This window comes from Hippoglossus hippoglossus, chromosome 8 (genome assembly GCF_009819705.1).
Source record: "Hippoglossus hippoglossus isolate fHipHip1 chromosome 8, fHipHip1.pri, whole genome shotgun sequence".
In the NCBI taxonomy this organism is placed as follows: domain Eukaryota; kingdom Metazoa; phylum Chordata; class Actinopteri; order Pleuronectiformes; family Pleuronectidae; genus Hippoglossus; species Hippoglossus hippoglossus.
In genome coordinates, this window is record NC_047158.1 from 533,358 (window position 1) to 553,443 (window position 20,086).

Genomic DNA, 20,086 nt, shown 5'->3' on the forward strand with positions numbered 1-20,086 from the left:
TTTACAACATTGATGAGAAGAAACCGTTTGCAACATAATGGAAATTGTGTCTATGTTTAAAGTATTTGTAGTTATTGTCAGTAATGGTAGAATATGTATGTAGGCATATTGTATATCAAGCAGTCTTGTAAATAATAGTCCATGATCAGCTGCCTACACTATCATGATACACCACCATTATACACAATCAGCGGTCAACAAGATCCATGATCTGCCAATATGATCATGATCTGCCATCACATTCTCTGATTCGCGATATACCATCATAATCCACGATGTGTTTGCAGCAGTGATCTTGGATCTGCAAACGATAAAGCACAAGGACTACGGGGAAGAAGTAAAGTCAGTTACGTATTGGTGAGACAATGTGATAAAGAGGGAGAAGAAGAAAGAAGCTCGGTGAAGAGGAGAATTTTAAATTCTATTCTAGATTTAACCAGAAGCCAGTGTAGTGAAGCTAACACAGGAGAAATGTGGTCTCTTTTCTTGGTTCTTGTCAGGACACGTGCTGCAGCATTTTGGACAAGCTGCAGAGTCTTTAACGACTTACTGCTGGAGCCTGATAATAAGGAATAACAATAATCAAGTCTGGATGTAACAAAGGCGTGGACTAGGTTTTCTTGAGACGGGACATGTTGGATTTTTGAAATGTTACGCAAGTGAAAGAAGGCGGTCCTAGAAATTTGTTGTGTGAGAATCAAAGGACAAATCAGGACCGAAGATCACTCCCAACTTCCTGACTGTTTCATTGGAAGCAAGGGCAATGTCGTCTAGCGCAGCTATATCATTAGATAATGTATCTCTAAGGTGTTTAGGGCCAAGTATTAGAACCTCTGTTTTATCTGAGTTTAATAAGAGAAAATTGCTGTTCATCCAGGTTTTTATGTCCTTCAAACATGCTTGGAGTTTAGTTCATTGATTACACTATTCTAGTTTTATTATTAGGTACAACTGGGTGTCATCTGCATAGCAGCAAACATTTACAGAGTGTATCCTGATAATGTTTCCTAGTGGAAGCTTGTATAAGGTGAATAAAATTGGCCGAGCACAACAACACAGAAATCACCCGAGTGTTAAGGCGAGGGGTAGTGCAGCATTTAGAGGCAGGATGTAACATATTAATCCTGCTGCGGAGATCACGTTTTTGTCTACATGTATTGAACAGGTTTTTCATCCAGAGATATTTGTTCTATTTTTTTTTTAAATTTCTTTTTTTTTGTCTGTCGCGTCCATACTGAAGAAAGTCCATAGGCTCTCTCTGATATTTGCGTTCATATATACAGCCCCTCTGGAGAATGTCTAGAGCAGGGGTCAGCAACCTAAGGCACGCGTGCCAATGATGGCACACAGGCGATTTCTTATTAAAGAAATGTTCAAACGTTTTGCCGTCACGCAGCCTGTATTATTTAGCTTGATGTTAACACCTCCCAGCCACCAGGTGCCAGTAATGCGCCATAGGCTGGATGCCAATCGCCGTTAAATAATAATAATAAGAAGCCTCCCAGCCGGCGCTGCCCGCATTCCCCCACATGAATCTCCGTGAAGCCGCTCAGGTGTACTGGTGATGGCATGCCCGCTAGCTAAAAAACTGAAGACACGGGCATTTCCGCCCTCATGGGCAGAAGACTGTGGCTTTGTTTTTCATAAGGACCGTGCTGTGTGCACGTTATGTTTTGAAAATGTTGTGTGCCGAACGTCCAGTGTGAAGCGCCACTTTGAAACAAGGCACGAAAGAAGTTTCAAAGATCAGGCAGACAAGGGAGAATCAATGAAACGTGCAGTGTCCAGGTATGAGAAGCCAACTCTCTCAAAGTCTTTGCCACCGCCAAAAACCTTAATGACAAACTTATTATTGCAATCATAATGAGATAAACATGTTTCTTTAAAGTGTTGTTCTATAGCCAATATGGATGGAATAAAATGGCATGTCTGTTGGAAATATTAATGTGGTTCAATAATAAAACTTAATATAAAATTTTTTTGATATGGCACACTAATTAACAAGAAAATTTCACATTGGCACTTATTGTCAAAAAGGTTGCCGACCCCTGATCTAGAGTGACGCTAAAGTTGCATTGAATTCCAATATGGGTCACATGGTTCAGACTGAGGTCGCATTTCAAATTAGGTCACTTTAGATCGACATTCCTCATAATTATGGGCAGGGGAAGGGGCGGGCAAATCTTGTGGAGAGGTGCTGACACATGTAGTTGAAAGTAGCCCTCGACATCCTGACATTTTGGATCAAATCTGTTTAATTGAAGCCATTCATGTCCCGATCCCACCACTCCTGGCTCAGACTCTGCACCCCCCTTCTACACATACACAGCTTACCTCCTCCAGACAACGAGCCTCCTCCTGTGCATTCTCTTTGGCAAACTCCTCCAGTGGGTACTGCAGTCTGGGGAACGGTGCGATGGGCCAATCAAATGATGGCACATCCAGCTTTGAACCAAAATATGTCAAAGGGCTGCTCAGTTTTAATGTTCAGGTTCAAGTCTAACTTATGCAAGGTTTAGGTTGGGTATGGGCTAGGTATTTAGTTGTGAAGGTTAAGGATCGTTAAAAGGGGTAAGGAAGTGGATTTTATAAATGAGTCTCCTTACAACTTTAGAAAGAAAAATGTGTCTGTGTAAGATGTCATTCCATAGCTGACTTTAAAGCAGATAGAGGTAAACATTGTGAGACTGTTGATATGAATTTCAAGTGATTTACATTAAACATACAGAAACCCATGACTGGCAGTGTTTATTGTTTGGTGGAGATTTTATTTAATATCCATGTGTTGTTTTGAACAGTTTCTGAACATTAACCACAGTCCTCAGCAGGGTTGCCGTGTCTCTGAAAGAAGAAACAAACAAGAGCAGCTCGAAATCCCAAAGAGACTAATCTACAATACAGATTATTTACAGTTCATCGTGGTCGTCCACCCTCATGCCTCCATAGTCAGTGATGGTGCTGGTCTTGATGTAGTCAATCTTGTCCAGTAGCTCGGAAAGAGACAGATGGCCATCCTGACGAGCAGAACACATCATTAGAAGGACACAAAAGCCTTGACGGGCAAGAGAGTAACACCACTTATGTTCATGCATCTAAATAGCCCTGAAAATGCTGTGAACCTGAGGACCATTCAGCACTCAAGTACCAAGTTCAGTTTCAGAGAGCCCTTGTCGAAGGGTGTCTGGTGTTTTTTGACAAATGCACATTTGTTCTCACCAATAGATTTTGCTAATAAAACTACATCCTTAGATTCAATAGTCTGACAAAATTACAATACATAGATGCTTGTAGCAATTGACAGTCATTTTACTGATTGAGTTTATTACTCCTTAACCATTGCACAGTCTCATATATTTTCCTTCTGTGTATCAGTTATGTCCTATACCTCAATGGGACACTAAATCAGTAACATAAGAGTCTGTTATATTTAAATAACGGCGATACTGCATAATACTTTAATGTGTTCCAGTTATTAATTGCACATTGAGCAATTTTTGTGTGTCAGGCGTCTGTTTTCAAGACGGTATCTTAGCCTCAAACGCCATCCCAGGTAATATTCTTACTCTGGTTCAAGACATTGGGCCTCATTTTCTAACGTGCGCAGAAATGTTCTTACTCTCCGCAGAAAATAAGTGTGCGCGCAAAAGCGACGTCGGATTCATGACACGTGCGCGCCAGCCGATTTTGTTCTCACCACCATGCGTGTGTTTGTGAATCAGAATCATTCTAAATCGACAGGCGCGTGTCCGCTCTTTGAAATAAGCATACTGCCACGCCTCTATTTCTCCTTATAAGGACATCCGTTTGTCACGAAGAGAGCAGTGTACTGAACAGTTGAAGTTATAAGGGACGGCCCCAAAAGGAACACAAGAATCTCACAACAGCAGAAATTGAAGGTGTAGGAGGTGGAAGACACAAAAGACACTTTTCTGTAGCGTGTCCTCCAGAGTGACGATGTTATAACAAATTAAACCTGGGCTGCAATAACTGAGGCGCTGAATGCTGTGTCCTGCACAGAGCTGAGCACTACAGCTGTGGACATGTCTCTAAGATGCATGGCGACGTGGACTCCACTGAATAATTATAACACGGCTGCTTCAGGACAGACGCATATTAAAGGTCGGATCGTCCTGTGTCTCTGTCGGAGTCTGACCTGCGCTCACTTTACACTTTAACAATAAACACTGATCAGCAGTTATTAGGACACGTACAGGACTGATGTTTACTTTGTGTTTGTTTGATTCACTCTAGAGTTTACGAGACACACGTTTAAACCTGCTACACAACACGAGACGTAACGTGACGGGCACAGTCAGGACATCAGGGTTAAAGTGACCGGAGTCATGATCCGACATCATCGATTAATACACACACACACACACACACCTGCAGACAGAATTGTTCCTCCCGCAGATTATGACTCGACGCGGTGTTTTAACTTCTTTGTTGCAGAAGAAGCGAAGCCCCGTTTATCTATAAACATAAATATGAATTCAGCAGGTTTTGTCGAGATGATGAGGATGAAAGGGCGTCAATTTCATAGTTTTTTTTATACATTTGGTCAATTCATTAGTAAATTAAATTATTGCTGTCTATCTACTATTTTTATTTAAATATATGGAGTTTTAATATACTATGCATTTAGTCAAAAGGGTGTGTGTTTACATTTTCCAGCAAAGCCCGGCCTTCTTCATTTGTGCATGCGCATGGTCTGAGGAAGTTCTAAATTTGTTCGCAGAGTACGAACAAATTTAGGTACAAACATATTGATGAATCCCAGATTCGTGCGTCAAACGTTCGTACGCACGGTTTAAGCCTAGGTTTGTGCCTACACACTGTGAGTAAATGAGGTCAAATGAATCCACAGATTCATCCAAACTCCGAACTACAGACTTTTTGATAACATCACTCATATTTTTTGTAATATCAACCTTCTTTACTTAATGCTTTTCCACCACAACATCCCAAAGCTCCATGTGCACCGTTCTCATTACAAAAGCTTTATAACTGAGTTCTGCTTCCTGGTTGGAGATGTGAAGGCCTGTAACTTTGCCAACATTATTAACCTGTACTGTGTTTTTCCATTCAAGAAATTATTGCCAAATTCAGGACCATTGCACCACAAACAGCCACAATTATTATTCATGCCTTTGTTTCATCCTGTTTAGGCTATTGCAATTCCGTAGTTACTGGTCGTCCTATGTGCTTTTCTGTGCTTTTCTAGTTGTAGCTCAGACAGTATGGAATACTCATATTGACTTACAATCTGCAGCATCTGTTGACTCCTTTAAAAGACAACTAAAGATCTATTTATTCAAACTGGCCTTTGTGTCACCTTGTGCTGTCTAGTTTACAACACAGGATTTTTACAGATAAAATTGAATTGAATATCATCTTCTATGTTGCATATATGTATTTTTTATACAATGATCATTGTGATATGTAACAATTTTATTTTTGTGACCCACCTTGTTACTTTTCTCTGTGAAAGGTGCTATACTACATGAATTTTACCTAGTTAATGACTGTATCTGTAGACAATCTAAGTTGGTGTATTAGCAGTTTGGGTCAGTAAATAGAACTTGGCACAGTTTCGGTTCAGCCCTACCTAAAAAACTTTGGTGGACTTTGAATCCATGTTGATTTTAAAGTGGTACCATTAACAGTTGACATAGCCTTGTGTCAAGTCACTTGCTTGTTTTGGAAAGCTTCTGAGTTCCACAACTGTGCAAATGAATTTACACCATGTGATGCAGCCGCAAGATTCTGTATGAGTGAATAATTCAACATGAAATTGCATTTTGATTTGTTCAATCATCCAGCTTATTAATTACAACAAACATTAATAATTAACAAATGTTAAAAATGTTGTTGAGTCACATTCAATGCGCACTTTATGTTGGACACCCCACTAATATTGAGTAGTTGCTCCCAAACATCTTGTGTCTCAAACACAAGATGTTGGAAACAGTTCTTTGAGATTCTGCTTCATGTTTACATGACTACATCACATCATTTCTGCAGATTTGTCAACTGCACATTCATCCTGGAACTTATGACCATAAAGGGATAAACATGGTCAGCAACAATACTTTCAGTGGCTGTGGCATTGAAATAATGATTGATTGATATTAAGGGCCAAAAGTGTGTCAAGAAAGTGTTCCCAACACCATTTCACTACCATTGTTATTTGATATTTGTTATCTAATTTATCTTATCTGTAAATTACTTTTGAAGTGCTTGATCTAAACAGATTCAGATAAGGTGATGTACAACTGTTAAGATATATTAAAGATCTAAACAAAAACATCTCAGAATTACTTTCTTTAATCGCGGTTTTGGTTCAGAAACAAATGATTTGCTGTTAAACTAACAAATACTTTTCAAGCACTAGTGACATTTTTTAATTAATAATTTACTTTGTTGATTAATGTCTTGTGAAAGAGGGGAAGATTATTTGTTCTGCTCCTTTTCATTAAGATTTGAGATTTTGTGTTTGCATTTGAATTGTTTTGTTTGGTCGTTGAATGAAATAAACTTTTATTTATATATATATATATATATGTATTTAACTGGTGTAGAAATTGTGCTTTGGTACAGAAATCAGTAGCTGTTATGCTAGAACACAGCTCAATGGGCCTCATTCACCAACCATTCTTAAGAATAAATTATTTCTTAAAACCCACTTGTGCAGTTTTTACAAAGACTCTGACTTTCATCAATGTTTTCTCATCTGGGATTTGCTCTTATGTAAGAACGGAATCTACACACACTGAAGACTACTCTTATGCACACTTGATAACTGAAAGGCTGTTGTTTTAAATGCATGGAAATGTTGAAGAGGAGAACAGACAAACAGAATATTTGCTCTATATTGAAAAAGATAACACTTTTAAATGTGAACATGTTGAAGAGAATATTTAGTCACAAAAATAGTCAACTATCTTTATGTTTTACACAATGGTGTTTACTCATGAAAAGTATCACATGTTCCATAGTCTTACTGCTACAGATTTGAGTTAAAGTAAATGTTTTATTCACTCATTATCTACTCACCACTGGGGGTGAAGTCCACAAAACACTTTTGGAGTTTCAGTGGTAAACTGCGTTGCAGCCAAATCCAATACAATTGAAGTAAATGGTGACCGATTCTTCAAACGTAAAAAACGACAGAAAAAAACATAAAATGCCTTCATACTGCTCGTGTGGTGTCGTCCAATTGTCCGTAAGCCCCGAAATTGATATTAGACTCTAAACTGCGTAATTTACACCATGCTCTTATTGTTAATGTCCTCTGATATCCTCCTCTGCAGCTGCGTTGACACATGGATCACAGCGAGTCGAAATTGAATGCGGTCACCATTTACTTCAATTTGATAAAATTTGGCTGCAATGCTGTTTGCCCCTGAGACTCCAAAAGTGTTTTGTGGACTGATACACTTCACCCACCTCTCCATCAGCATAGTGGTGAGTAGATGAGTGAATTTTCATTTTTCGATGAACTATCCCTTTAAAATGTTCTGTCTAAGTGTAGCCGGTAATTCTGAAAACAGAGTTTATTTCTGTTCTGAGATGAGCGATGACTCAGGAGATGCAACTGGTCTTTGGATGCCGAGCCCCATGTGTGCGTGCTGCGCACCAAGCGGAACCTGAACCCAAATGTTATTGAAAACCTTTTGTTTAAACCTGACCTGGCATTTCTGGTCCCAATGGGTCCATCAGGCTCAGGTCGAGTATCCACAGGTGCTCAGCTGAGGGTTCACCTGCAGTGCTGTGTTTCCAATGATGAGCTGCTCCATCCCATAACTCTGTGCACCTTCCTTTTCTCTTTCCTTGCCCCTCTCTCTTCTGTGTTTGACAATTTTTATTTTGAACGATACATGGGATACAATTACCCGTTCAGTGAAAGCTGTATCGGGAGAAAGTTGCATTATTGAAGAAATAAATTGTTTGATCTAAGATTTTATGCCCACTGCTGACACCACAAAATATAACTACTTTTTGTTACGGTTTGAACGGTTTAGATTTTCATTCAATCAATTCTGGCTTCTTAAATGTTCGTTTCAGTTTCTGCGATTTATGTGTGTGCACACAGCACTGCAGTCTCATGCCCTTTTATGGGCATGATGGGGCATTTACCTATACTAATTGGGAAAAACTGACACGCGCTCTGAGTTTACAAAGACATGGCATTCATCAATATAAGAACACAGTTGTGAACAATATTGCAGTTGCAATGTGACAGAGTTTACTTAGGAAACTTCTTAAGAACAAATTTAATAAAATTATTATTTAAAGATATTGGTGAATGAGGCCCATAGTTCTTTTTTAGCTCCATCCTTTCCTGTTCCAGGATACCACTGCTTAGGCTGGATACAAACACTGGAATCAACATCACTGCTATAATAGTGATATTATTTAAGAAATGTATTTATTAAAAAAAACACTGAGCATTACAGCTGAGGTATACTGAAAAAGAATGAAATTTCATGATGTGATAGTATGATTTCATGGCTATACAATTCGGCTAAAGATTGATAGGTGTTAGTACTGAATTTACCACCAAGCATCACTACAGCAATTAGAAAAGCCACAACGGAATAGCCAGGACTCTGACAAAAAGCAGAAAAACAATACTCATACTACATTGTACAGTAATGCCTCAAGAATATTAAGTGCAAAATAAAAACTACATTTGTTTGGAAAAAAGATTTTTATTTAATAGACAGAAGCCGCAAAACGTCAATAAAATACCATTGATCTTCAAATCCCCTCTTTTCCTCTGTTTCAATTATCTGTTTCATGCACTTTAACAACAAATGGTTATGTAAACACAAATGTCTCAGATAAACCCACATTTTGACATGATCCACAGAATGTTTTTTTCTGTTGGACAATATGATACTTATGAGGACAGACATCTCAGTAAAACAATCTAATACAGTGGCCGCCAACCTGTCGATCGCTATTTACGTGTCGATCTCTAAAACCTTCACTGTCGATCCCCGAACTCTCTGGACTCACAGGCTGAGGTTTGGCCGCAGATCAGCTGTGTGTCAGTTGTCTGTTGTTCACACGCGCAGTGTGTCCGCTACTGGCAGCGGAGCTGCAGGTTTATCTACTGCATTTCCTTGAATACAAGTTGGATTATGTACTAAACTAAATGTCAGGACCCCACGGTATGAAGACGTGCATCTGTCAATAACAATCAAAGCCCAAGCAGAAATTAATGGGTTCAGAAAGTGAAACGCTGGAGTGCTTTTACTTTGAAACGGGTTCTGGAAGTATTGTAAATATGTTTGTCATAGACAGATAAACATCGTGGTTCACTGCAGAATAAACAGAGAAAATTATCTTTCACCTGAGTTTTAATGTTTGTCTGATGAATTTATGTCACAAACAACATAAATGGTTGCAACACTTTCTGTATGCGTTTCAAAATAAAAGCACTCCAGCGTTTCTGTTGACCGAATCCATTCTTTTGTTTAAATTTTTTTTTTTATTGTGAAATATTTGCAGGAGCAGAAGATGCACAGCTTCATACTGTATAGTACTGGTATTTATTAAGGTACACAGGACTACTTGTATACAAGGAATTTATGGCCATATTCAAGTCAAAGCCTATATGTAAAAATATTGTGCTGCAGTAGCAGCTCCTCTGCAGAATATATTGTTGAACTGAAGCTAAATATTGTGCATTGAACAGATGCTGTCAATATGAACGATATTAATGTGAATATTGTGCATTGAATAGATAAAGTTGCACAACTGCCTTTCTTTGTGTATATTTATGCTCGTACATTCAGCCTTTAACAGAAATTTCAAAATGTATTAAATATGACCCTCCTAAGTGGGTGTTTTGGAAGATATCAGGGTGGTAGATCTCGGTCTACGTTTGGAAATAAAAAGTGATCTTGGGCTCGAAAAGGTTGGTGACCACTGATCTAATGGATATGCCATAAAACAAAGAAAAGTATATTCAGGACCATCAGTATTTTCTGTACTCGCATACATGGTATGTGATTGCATGCTGAACTCTATGTCTCTTTACTGTGGATGTGAAGTTGTATATGTGGGTTCAAGGGTGCATGATTATACCCTCGATTATAGCCTAACTTAAAGTCAGAAATTACACCCCCACAGACATCCCCAATTACCCCTGTAACAAAATTCTCCATAGTAGTTAAATATAAACCCAACCTACTGGGGCGTGAAGGCTCATCAAAGTTCATCATGTCTCTTCGTTAAATCTTCCCCATAATTGGTTGCCTGGCTGCCCACAAACATGTTCCAGTTGGCCCGAATCTCCTTCTTGGTTATTCTCTCGTCCTGTTATTTGGTTTATTGGTTTGTGATCGAGAGAAAAATGGGTGGGGGGGTGGGGGTGGGGGGGCAGGCAAGAGGTGATGAAAAACAGGAGCAAGAGAAAGAGAAGCTTGTTAATAATTAAACCACAATTACCCCAATTATTTCCACTATTTTTACCAATATACTTGACAGCATAGACACATGACAGTCAGTCTGCTGGTCATTACAATTATGACATTACTCTAAATGCTGTACCTGTCCTTACAGTTGTTCTTGGTTACATGAAGCACGTTGTCCTTCTACAGTATGGGTAGTAATGAAGTATACTGTATGTACATGGTCCCTGTCATCTTCATTTGTGTAACTGTGGATTTTTAATGCATTGTGTTTTTTTACATCATTGTGCTGTTTGTGACTTGTTTTCTATAACTCTAGTTTTAGGGATGAATTTGTCTGTATTTCAGAAGAAAGTCAATAATTTTCAGCGTCCCAGAGTAACCATTATAAACAACAATGAGATCAAATTTAACAATGTGTAAAAAATTGGTCTGATACATTTTCAAAACAAATTTATTACAGGCTTTATGAAATTGCAGGGCTATTTGGTGGCACTGCATGACATTTAGCTAGGTGTATCTAATAAACTGCCAACTCGCTGCACACTGAGATTACTTAAAGGATAACATATCTCAAGGTACAGGGCTGCTGTCAATCTAGATTTCTCATATTGTCCGTCTTTCTGTTTTCTCTGTCAGTTGCAATACACTAAATCTTTGGCTCACAAATTTATAATACATTTTTTTTACATTTTTGTGATTTCAAACAAAAACAAGGAAATACCCTACACTATTTGTTAAAGCCTATTTTCAGCAGCGGATTAATCCAAATTTGGGGCCACCAAGTGCAACATGCTTACTTATGTGTTTTAATCAGTGGGAGCTCTGTGGCTCAGTGGAATAGAATATATCAGTCTTTGCATACATTCACTTTTGGATCAATTCTACTCATGGGGTTTGTTGACAGTAGCAAATCTAGGTTATAAACACAAACTCTAACCATATCAGTTAAAATATCAGTGCATGGTATTGCATGAATTAAATATAATTTTCAGTTGCTAGCCGTTTTCCACGTTGAAGCAACTTTGAACACACCACAAGTCAGTTTTCACCCTCTTTCTGCTCCCCGTTTACAACTGCATCACCACCAGCTCCAGGTGTTAATCCTCTGCGATGGTATTAATATGAAAGCAAACCCAAAAACAATTCTGGTATCTGGTATTAATAAATGGTAAATATGAGATGTGTGGTTTAGTTTCTATGTGTGAGTGTCAAAGGCAGTCTATCTGTGGCAAAGGTCTGAGAACTGGGAGGTCTACCTTGTCCGTGTCTGTCTCATGGATCAAGTGTTTGGCTTCATTGTCAGCATGGTCAACCTCTCCTGGCAATATCCACTCGGCCACTTCATCACCATCCAGGTAGCCATCCTGGACAACACACAAGGGTATTACTGAGGAGGGGCTTTCAGACATGCAGTTTCTCCATATTTTCTCTGGAGGAGGTGCATGTGTTAAACACAAATGTCCGAATGAGACATTCAGCAGTCTCTGCGGAATTTCTCCTCCTGACCTCCTAGTATATAGTATCGTACTAGTATAAGTCAGTTGAAATTCAGGAGAATTCGATGTGTGAACACAGCAGGTGAACCCACGCTGGATTCACAGCGTGTGAGTGGTGGGGAATGATGCGCAACAGACTCAAAAATAAATAAAGGAAAAAAACTATCTCCGGGTTACAAAGCAGTGTCATACATGTAGAAGACACCGACGCGTGATCTCCGCAGTGGAGTTAATATGTTGCTTCCTGCCTTTGTCTGCTGCACCCTTCTGCTCCATCGCCTGAATAATGCAGATAATTTGTTGCTGTTTTGAACACATCTGTGCAGAGAACCTCTCACTGAGTTGTGCATCTGTGAAAGGCCAACTGTAGTTTAACCCCGCGGCCAATTTTCCGGATTTTACCCGCAGGTCATGACTGAACACGGCCTAATTGTAAGAGCATGCATAAATGTCATTATTCACAGGAGAGAAACACAGATAAACACTTTGCCTGGTGTACAACCTAAATGATACCCATTTATTGCCAACTTTATTGATGCTACGGACATGTTCCATCTCTGTGAGACATTGGGTCACCAACTTCTTCTTCTCACCTGGCAGCAATGGGATTTTCCAGTAGTTTCACAACAGTGTATACATGCAAAAACATGTACACATAAACTAAATTCCCCAAAAGGCAATTGATTGCATACATTATGATGAACTCAAACACTGGATTCACATCCCCCCAACTCTTCAGGGATAATGGAGTGATAGATGAAGGACAAATCTTAACTTTTAACATCATCTCAACTTCACCTACATAATGTTTGCACCAGCTGATATCGAAGGAAACAGGCAGATGGGGCCAGTGAAAAAATTCTCTGCATGTGCCAGCTGTGACAAACTCAAATGTTGCTGTGTTGAGAAAAGATTAGTGAATAGCTGAGCAGCATTTACCTTGTTGGCATCTCTGAACTCTGCGAATTGTTTCCGCTCTGTCTGGATCCACTCGGGCTCACTCTCCCCATTCTCTGGTGTGTACATGTCGCCTATGGAGCAGAAGGCACACATTTAGGGCAGATTGCCTCCAGGTGACAAGTGGAGTAGCTGGTTTAAAACATAACTCAGTCACCCACCAATGTATTCATTTAAGTTGATCTTGCCATCCCCATTTTTATCAATGTCTTCCATCGTCTCCTATAAAAAGAAAATAGTTCAATTATTTTCAGTAATTTTCTTTAAAGGTTTCTGAATAATAAAAGCTCTGTGAGGAGGTGAAGCCTATAAAAAGTAAGCTGTTTGTCTTTTGTATGAATAGTATTAGCTGTCCTGCTTGACAGCTATGATACTATGTTAATTCTTTAAAAATACAATATCCATTATTATCGATTGGGCAAGAGGCAGGGTACACCTGGACGGGTAACCTGTCACCTTTCATACCCCATTCACAACTATGAGCATTTTAGAATCACCAATTGACTTAACCTCCATGTAACACATATACAGGGAAAACATGCCTTTTAAGGCTCCATAACAAGATGTAAACCAGATTGCACTAACCAGAAGTTTGGTGGTTCGATCCCAGTCTCCCCCATTCTGCATACCAAATTGTCCATGGGCAAGACCCTGAACCCCAAATTACCTCTGACGGCTAAGTATGAGTGATGAGTGACACAGAAAATAATAAGCATATGTGTGTGAATGGATGAATGGCAAAACTGTACTGTAGAGAGCTTTGAGTGTCATCAAGACTAGAAAAGCGCTTTATAAATACAAAGCATTTACCATTTACCATTAAAGGTGCTTTCAGACCGCATACACTGGCACCACAGCTGCAGCAAAGTTCTGTATTATAAATCAATAGCAACATAATGCAACACAGGCACTGCGACACTCCTCTGACCCTAACAGACTGCACAGCACATAATTAATCGATTTTAGCTTAAACTAGAGAATTTTTTTGCTATGTGAAATTTAATTAATATCAAATAAATTTAAACAACATAAGCCTAGATTCACCAAGTGACTAAGTTTCCTCCTATGGGGACCATGAATGTGCATACAAATTCTGATGCCCATTATTCGAATATAAATTGGGACAATATTTAAGCAAGGACAAAAGTGGTTAACAGACGACTGGGACTGACTTTTATAGAGCAAAATCACTGACACATGACTACAAATTATTCTAATCTAAGTTCTCAATGGTTAGAGAGTAGACTCTACCTGCACTACCAATTTCTTCATGTAATCAAACTCCTCAGGGTGCAGGAAGGCTGTAAACTCCTCCCGTGTAGCAATACCATCACCGTCTCGGTCAGCTGTCTTGAAGCGTCTTTCGTCGCGGCGGAGCATGGACCTATAGGTGGCCTTGTCTTCAACATCATCAAACTCCTCATCTGAAATCACAAAAGTTAAATTTTTCAGCGAAACAGGTGTTCTAGTGTTCCATTTCAGATTGAACTCATACATTTTGGGTGGATTATTAATCCGTCCAGACAATTCTATTCCTAGGTCATCAAGATGCTCGGAAAAATGACAATTTTAACATCCACTAAAATCCATGAAAACTGAGCTAACTATTTGCTGTTGAAGTTCATGCAATATTATTCAAAGCTACAGAAAAACTAAGACATGGAATTTGAAGTGACATTTCTTAACAATGTCACATGTGATTAAGCTTTGGTCTGGTATTTTTTGCTATCAGCTGAGCCTGAAAGTTTATATTAATCACCTAAAGGCAAATATCTCAGTTCCATTTGCTAATGAAGGCCATAGGGTGTGGCGGAAAGCCGTAGACAGCAGGTAAGTGGAACTTTGAGTTGAAATTATTTAGTCACATACAGTGTGGTTTTCTTAAAGAAGATTCAGGAAAGTGTGTGCTGGGACAGGCTCCATTCACCCATGCATGGATAAGCCAATCACATAAGGGACAGATGGATGGACTGTAAACATGTATAACAGGAGTAAAAATAGCTTTTTTGTTATTTGTCAGCTATGGCTGATGTTACCGATTATTCTAGACATACTAAATCCAAGACAGAACCCTCGCTGAATGGAGCTAGGTTCATGTGGTATGTTCTGTGATTTGATAGTAGCTTTAGAAAAGTGGCCTGACAGAAGATGCTTGTGTTTACTTATGCAGTCCCTAGATGTACACGTCTTCTCTGTCACACTTGTCATGGCAGCTGACATGATGGCAGCACTAAAAATCAGTTTCTAGGTTACAAAGCAGGGGGTAGAAAAGACAAGGAGGTGGAAGAAATAAGACATTGAGAAGAATATAAATTACATGAAGGGGGAAGAGTTATACAATTTAGAAATGAGGAACATCTTTCACACACAAAGAATTACCCAGATAGTATCCATAGGTGGTATTTTTGTACTCCTCCCAAGCAATCTTCCCGTCCTGATTCTGGTCGTAGTCGTTCCAGTTTTTGTTCACATTCTCCTCAATGTACCGCCTCTGCCGGTGTTTGATCCAGTAGTGCAGCTCTGCGTGGTTGACATAGCCATTCTTGTCAGTGTCAATGCGATCCACAATCTTTCTGTGGAGAGTGATTGGGTCAGAATTATGAATAAGGTAAAAATGTAAGGAGTTGCTCTTGTAAATGTTTTTTTGACTGTGCAGCCTTTACGATTCTGCAACAGTGTTAGCTGGAGAAGGCAGCTTTAGAGGTAGTTTTATCTACACACTTCTATCTTGTATCTTAACAAATAAAAGTGAAATAATCTGCTCCCTCTATTCTTTTGAAAGTAGAACACAAAATTTCCCTAAATAACACTAATGTCTTTAGTAAAAAAACTCCTTGATGAGTAAATAATAACACACAAGAACAAACTTTGAAGTAGCCATGGCTGTTGCTGAGGCAGTTGGTAGCAGCCCTTTATAGTTTAGAAAGAGTGCGCTGAAGGTCAGCTAAACCTACGCTAATCTGTCTTTGCTCTCATCAGGGGTCAGTTGGTCAAAGGTCTTGGCCTCTTCCTTGCCCAGAAAGGCCTCATGGTCATACTGGAAGCCGTGAGCATCATTGTGGACATGGTCACTCAAATCAGCATGGTGATGGATGCGTTTCTCCTGAGCGGGGACAGCAAAGGCAACAGCAGCCAGGATGCAGAGGGACACGAGTGACTTGAGCAGCATCATGATCAACTGGAGAAGTGTGATGGAGTGGAGTGGGACAGAGATAGAAAATATAAAACAGAACACAGTAGAACTTTTAAATACCTAAAGCATAAAACAAGAAGACATTAAATGAAATAACGTAGAGCAAGGTCTGCACCTCAGTTTTTCATTTAAAAAGCCAACTGAACAACAGCACCCCCAAAAGGTCAAAGTGTCAAACTGAGGAAATAAAGGCCCAGAAGAACCTCCTGGAATCTTTCCACCCAACAATGCACAGGTAGGTTACTCAGATTCGGCCGGGGTTTACAGCTTCCTATGTTCAGACCAGATTCTTTGACCCTGGAGTTCAGGTGGTCAAAGCGGGATGGTGGGTAAATGTTAGCATCAAACTGTTGAGACTACTGAGGAGATGAAATGTTCTCATTACATGAGTTTAAATAAGTCAAGTATTATCAGCTGTCATAACTGCAGCAAGATATTTGGTACGTTCTACAGTTACATCATGTTCACGTGCAGCAGGCCCGTTATGAAATGCTGCTTGACACATTCATTATTTCTTTGGTCTTAACCACATGAATCCCCAAGGAGCATTTTTGCCCCAGTCTCTATATTCTATTACAGTACTATGACCACCTCATCTACAGACTCACATGACACACACCAACAAATTTCTGCTCTTTAACTGTGAATGTACATACGGACAGAAAAGCACAGTAGCACGGCAAGTCAGACATCAGACAGTTGATCCATCCACCTAGTCACCATTAACCCTGTCACTGCCAAGAGCGGAGCTAAATCAATCAAATTTTATTTGTATAGTCCATATTCACAAATTACAATTTGTCTCCTGGGGCTTAACAAAGTGTGACATCTTCTTTCCTTAACCCTCAATAAGAGTAAGGAAAAACTACCAAAAAACCACTATTATCAAATCAATACATTTATATTTGTATAGCCCATATTCACAAATTGACAATTGACATCCTCTGCCCTTAACCCTCAACAAGAGTAAGGAAAAACTACTAAATATGGGGGGGGGGGGGGGGGGGGGGGGTGAGAAACCTCAGAGAGACACATTTGAGGGATCCCTCTCCCAAGTGCAATAGATGCCACGTGTAACTGAACACATCAACAAAATAACAGTATTTACAACACTGATTAGAAAAAACAGTTTTTAGCATAATGGAAAGATGTGTCAATGTTAAAAGTATTTATACAAAAGAAAATGTCTGATAGGAATGAAGGGAGCAGCAATGACAATTGAATAGAGGAGTTATTGTCAGTAATGGTAGGATATGTGAGTATTCATATTGTATATCAAGCGGTCTTGTTGTAATCATAATCCATGATCAGCTGCCATCACACGATCAGGATCCACCACCATCCATCGTTTCTCTCAATTTCATTCAATTCCCATAAAATGAATACAGTGATCAGAGTTATCCTGTAGCGGCCGGCCCCACCCCACCCCCATCCCTAGTCTACACATTTCGTTTCTCCTCATGTTGCTGGCAGTGTTTAAGATAAGCCACAAATATTAGAAGTCACTTTTCCTCCAACACGCTTTAATAGACACGATTACAACAACTCACCAGATTCTGGCAGCTTCCCGCGACACCTCCCTTCGGAGTTTGTGGGCCGTTGGCAGGACAACTTATAAATAGCAAAGTCGGGGAGGCGGGCTTTCTTTCTCAGATAACCAATTAACAGTGGCCTAACGTGGATTCCAACCAATACAAAAGCGGGACGTAGAGGTAAAGTACTTTCTCATTGGCTGTCAACCGCCACGTTGACACGCAGAGGCACCAAAGATCTTTTTAACACTATGGCTGCGGCATGAGAGTAAAAAAAAAGTTTCCTAAACAACGGTCCTTACGATAGAAAATGTCATGCGTTCAAAGAAATATGTGATGGAGAATCTGTAAGGACGTTTGGAAAAGATCAGTTTTTAATGACACAAGATTCATACAGTGACAAACAAATGACCTCTAACTAAAGGATGTTTTCAGATGATATAAAGGGAACATTTAACCATCAGTTAGTCACAGGAAGTAACAATGAAATCGATTATGAGATTAAAAAACAAACTGTGGTGTTGAAATAACATAAAAGTAAATGATATTGAGAGTTTCCTGGTATATGCTGCTTTGTAAGTGGATATATTTTGTGCATTCCACAGTTCATAGGTTTGAAATTATTTCTATATTTTGTTTTTCCTTCTGATGATATTGTGAACTATAACTTTAACATGGTTGTTTTTCAACATGGCTCATACACTGAAAACTATGGAGGACGAAACATCACTCAAGTATAAATAAATAAATGTATAAATAAATGTATAAATAAATACAGAAATACAGAAATAAATACAGAAATAAGCGTTTGCACGCTGTCTGGGAGCACACACACACACACACACACACACACACACACACACACACACACACACACACACACACACACACACACACACACACACACACACACACACACACATTTTCAAGATTCGCTAGGAATAGATTGCATCTGTCTGGATTGCTCAGTTAACCAATCCTGCTCGAGACTGAGTTGGGACCTCCTACCTCATTTACATATGGACACAGAAATACTGAAAGAAACATATGTGGGAATAAATAAATGTGTAAATAAATTTAAGACATTTATTTCTGTATTTCTGTATTTATTATTTCCTTATTTATTATGCACAAGTCACAAAAACAGTATTAGAGCATTTATTGTGTTCATCATGGCGAGTCATCCTCACATAAAGTTTGACAACCCTGGTCTGTTTCTGCACTATGGAGCTAAATTCATGCCAAAACAAACAAACCATGTTTTAAAAATTCCCTCATTCACTTGCAAACACTGTGTGGTTTGCAAATATAAAACCCCATTAACCAACTAATCTTTTTGTTTAGCAAATACAAAACACACATAACAAACAACAAAATACAATACATATTTATAAAGAAAATATGCTTCAGAAACGAATAGCCTTGTGCTTTTCATACAAGAACAAAAGAATTTGTCCCACAAGTACAACAAAATTTGTCCTACATTAGCTCCATAGAGACATAGGCACTGCGGCAAGGACAAAGTACTTCCTGTTTCATGGCGAATCAGTAGGTGGTGCTATGACACTGAGGAAATATTGACACATAGAGCTGTTCAGGCTTGGTCTCTGATCATGTGACAGAAGTTTGGCAGTGATAGGACAATGCACACTGGAGTTATGACAACATCGTCTCCTTTGGCGAAGGATGAACCTTCGCCGCACCTCAATGTTTACACGGTTTGAGCAAATGTCACAATTCTGACCATGATCCTATGACTTGACTGAGCTCTTTTGATCTGTATATTGTAAAGCAGCCAGGAGCAGTTCATCAAAGTATAAAACATGTCACTTCCTGTAGCCAGCAGGTGGCGCTGTGATTTTAAGTCAAGATTTCTGTGTAGATGTCATCAGGCCGGGACTCTTGTCTTACATGTCTAGTTTGGACTCGATTGGATCAAATATGTCCGAGATACAGAACCTCATGTTTTGATGGCGTGTAATCAAACTTTGATGCCACGCCACGATCATACCGTGTGATGAAATCAAATATACTGAGGCAGTTTATATCTCCATCTTGTTGAGATGACATTCACAGAAGTTCATCAGAGTAAAATTGTAGAAAATGGCCAAAATGGCCACCAAAGTCAAAATGGCGGGCTTCCTGTTTGGTCTAGCATATCTATCCAAGAGACTTATTTGTTTGTCATGAAAAGACACATGTCTCTATCGATTTTTGTAGATGTCGGCCAATCGTAGGGCCGGGGCTGCCCTTTAGGGGGCGCTAGTCAGTTATTTTGCCACGCTCATTCCTTAAAACCATCTGAATGTCTGCATGGGGGGGCTGTTGTTACACAAATGTAGTTTGAGGGAGTTTGAACCTCGAACACCGAAGTTATAGTAATTTCGTGTGTCACGGCGAGTTGATGAACTTTAACGCCACGCCACTATTATGGCGTTTGACGAAAAGTCACAGTAATCTTATGCCTACATTATCAATGTC

At 39.3% G+C, this 20,086-nt stretch overlaps 1 protein-coding gene across 3 annotated transcripts in view; it reads right to left on the minus strand.

Moving 5' to 3' along the window:
• Window positions 1-17,713, minus strand: part of rcn3 (reticulocalbin 3, EF-hand calcium binding domain) — a 28,469-nt gene extending 10,756 nt beyond the window's left edge. Inside the window, exons 1-9 of one of the 3 annotated variants that reach the window (XM_034594543.1) lie at window positions 17,624-17,713; window positions 15,835-16,058; window positions 15,260-15,453; window positions 14,132-14,304; window positions 13,042-13,102; window positions 12,863-12,954; window positions 11,684-11,791; window positions 2,911-3,014; window positions 55-301 (exon numbers count right to left, since the gene is read on the minus strand). In XM_034594543.1, coding sequence (XP_034450434.1) covers window positions 178-301; window positions 2,911-3,014; window positions 11,684-11,791; window positions 12,863-12,954; window positions 13,042-13,102; window positions 14,132-14,304; window positions 15,260-15,453; window positions 15,835-16,052 — 1,074 coding nt within the window. In that variant the 5' untranslated portion in view covers window positions 16,053-16,058; window positions 17,624-17,713 and the 3' untranslated portion in view covers window positions 55-177. Of the gene's footprint in view, window positions 1-54; window positions 302-2,908; window positions 3,015-10,204; window positions 10,330-11,683; window positions 11,792-12,862; window positions 12,955-13,041; window positions 13,103-14,131; window positions 14,305-15,259; window positions 15,454-15,834; window positions 16,059-17,623 lie in introns of those variants that run through there. The other 2 variants (XM_034594544.1, XM_034594545.1) reach the window with 2 other exon arrangements.
• Window positions 17,714-20,086: the final 2,373 nt, after the last annotated feature.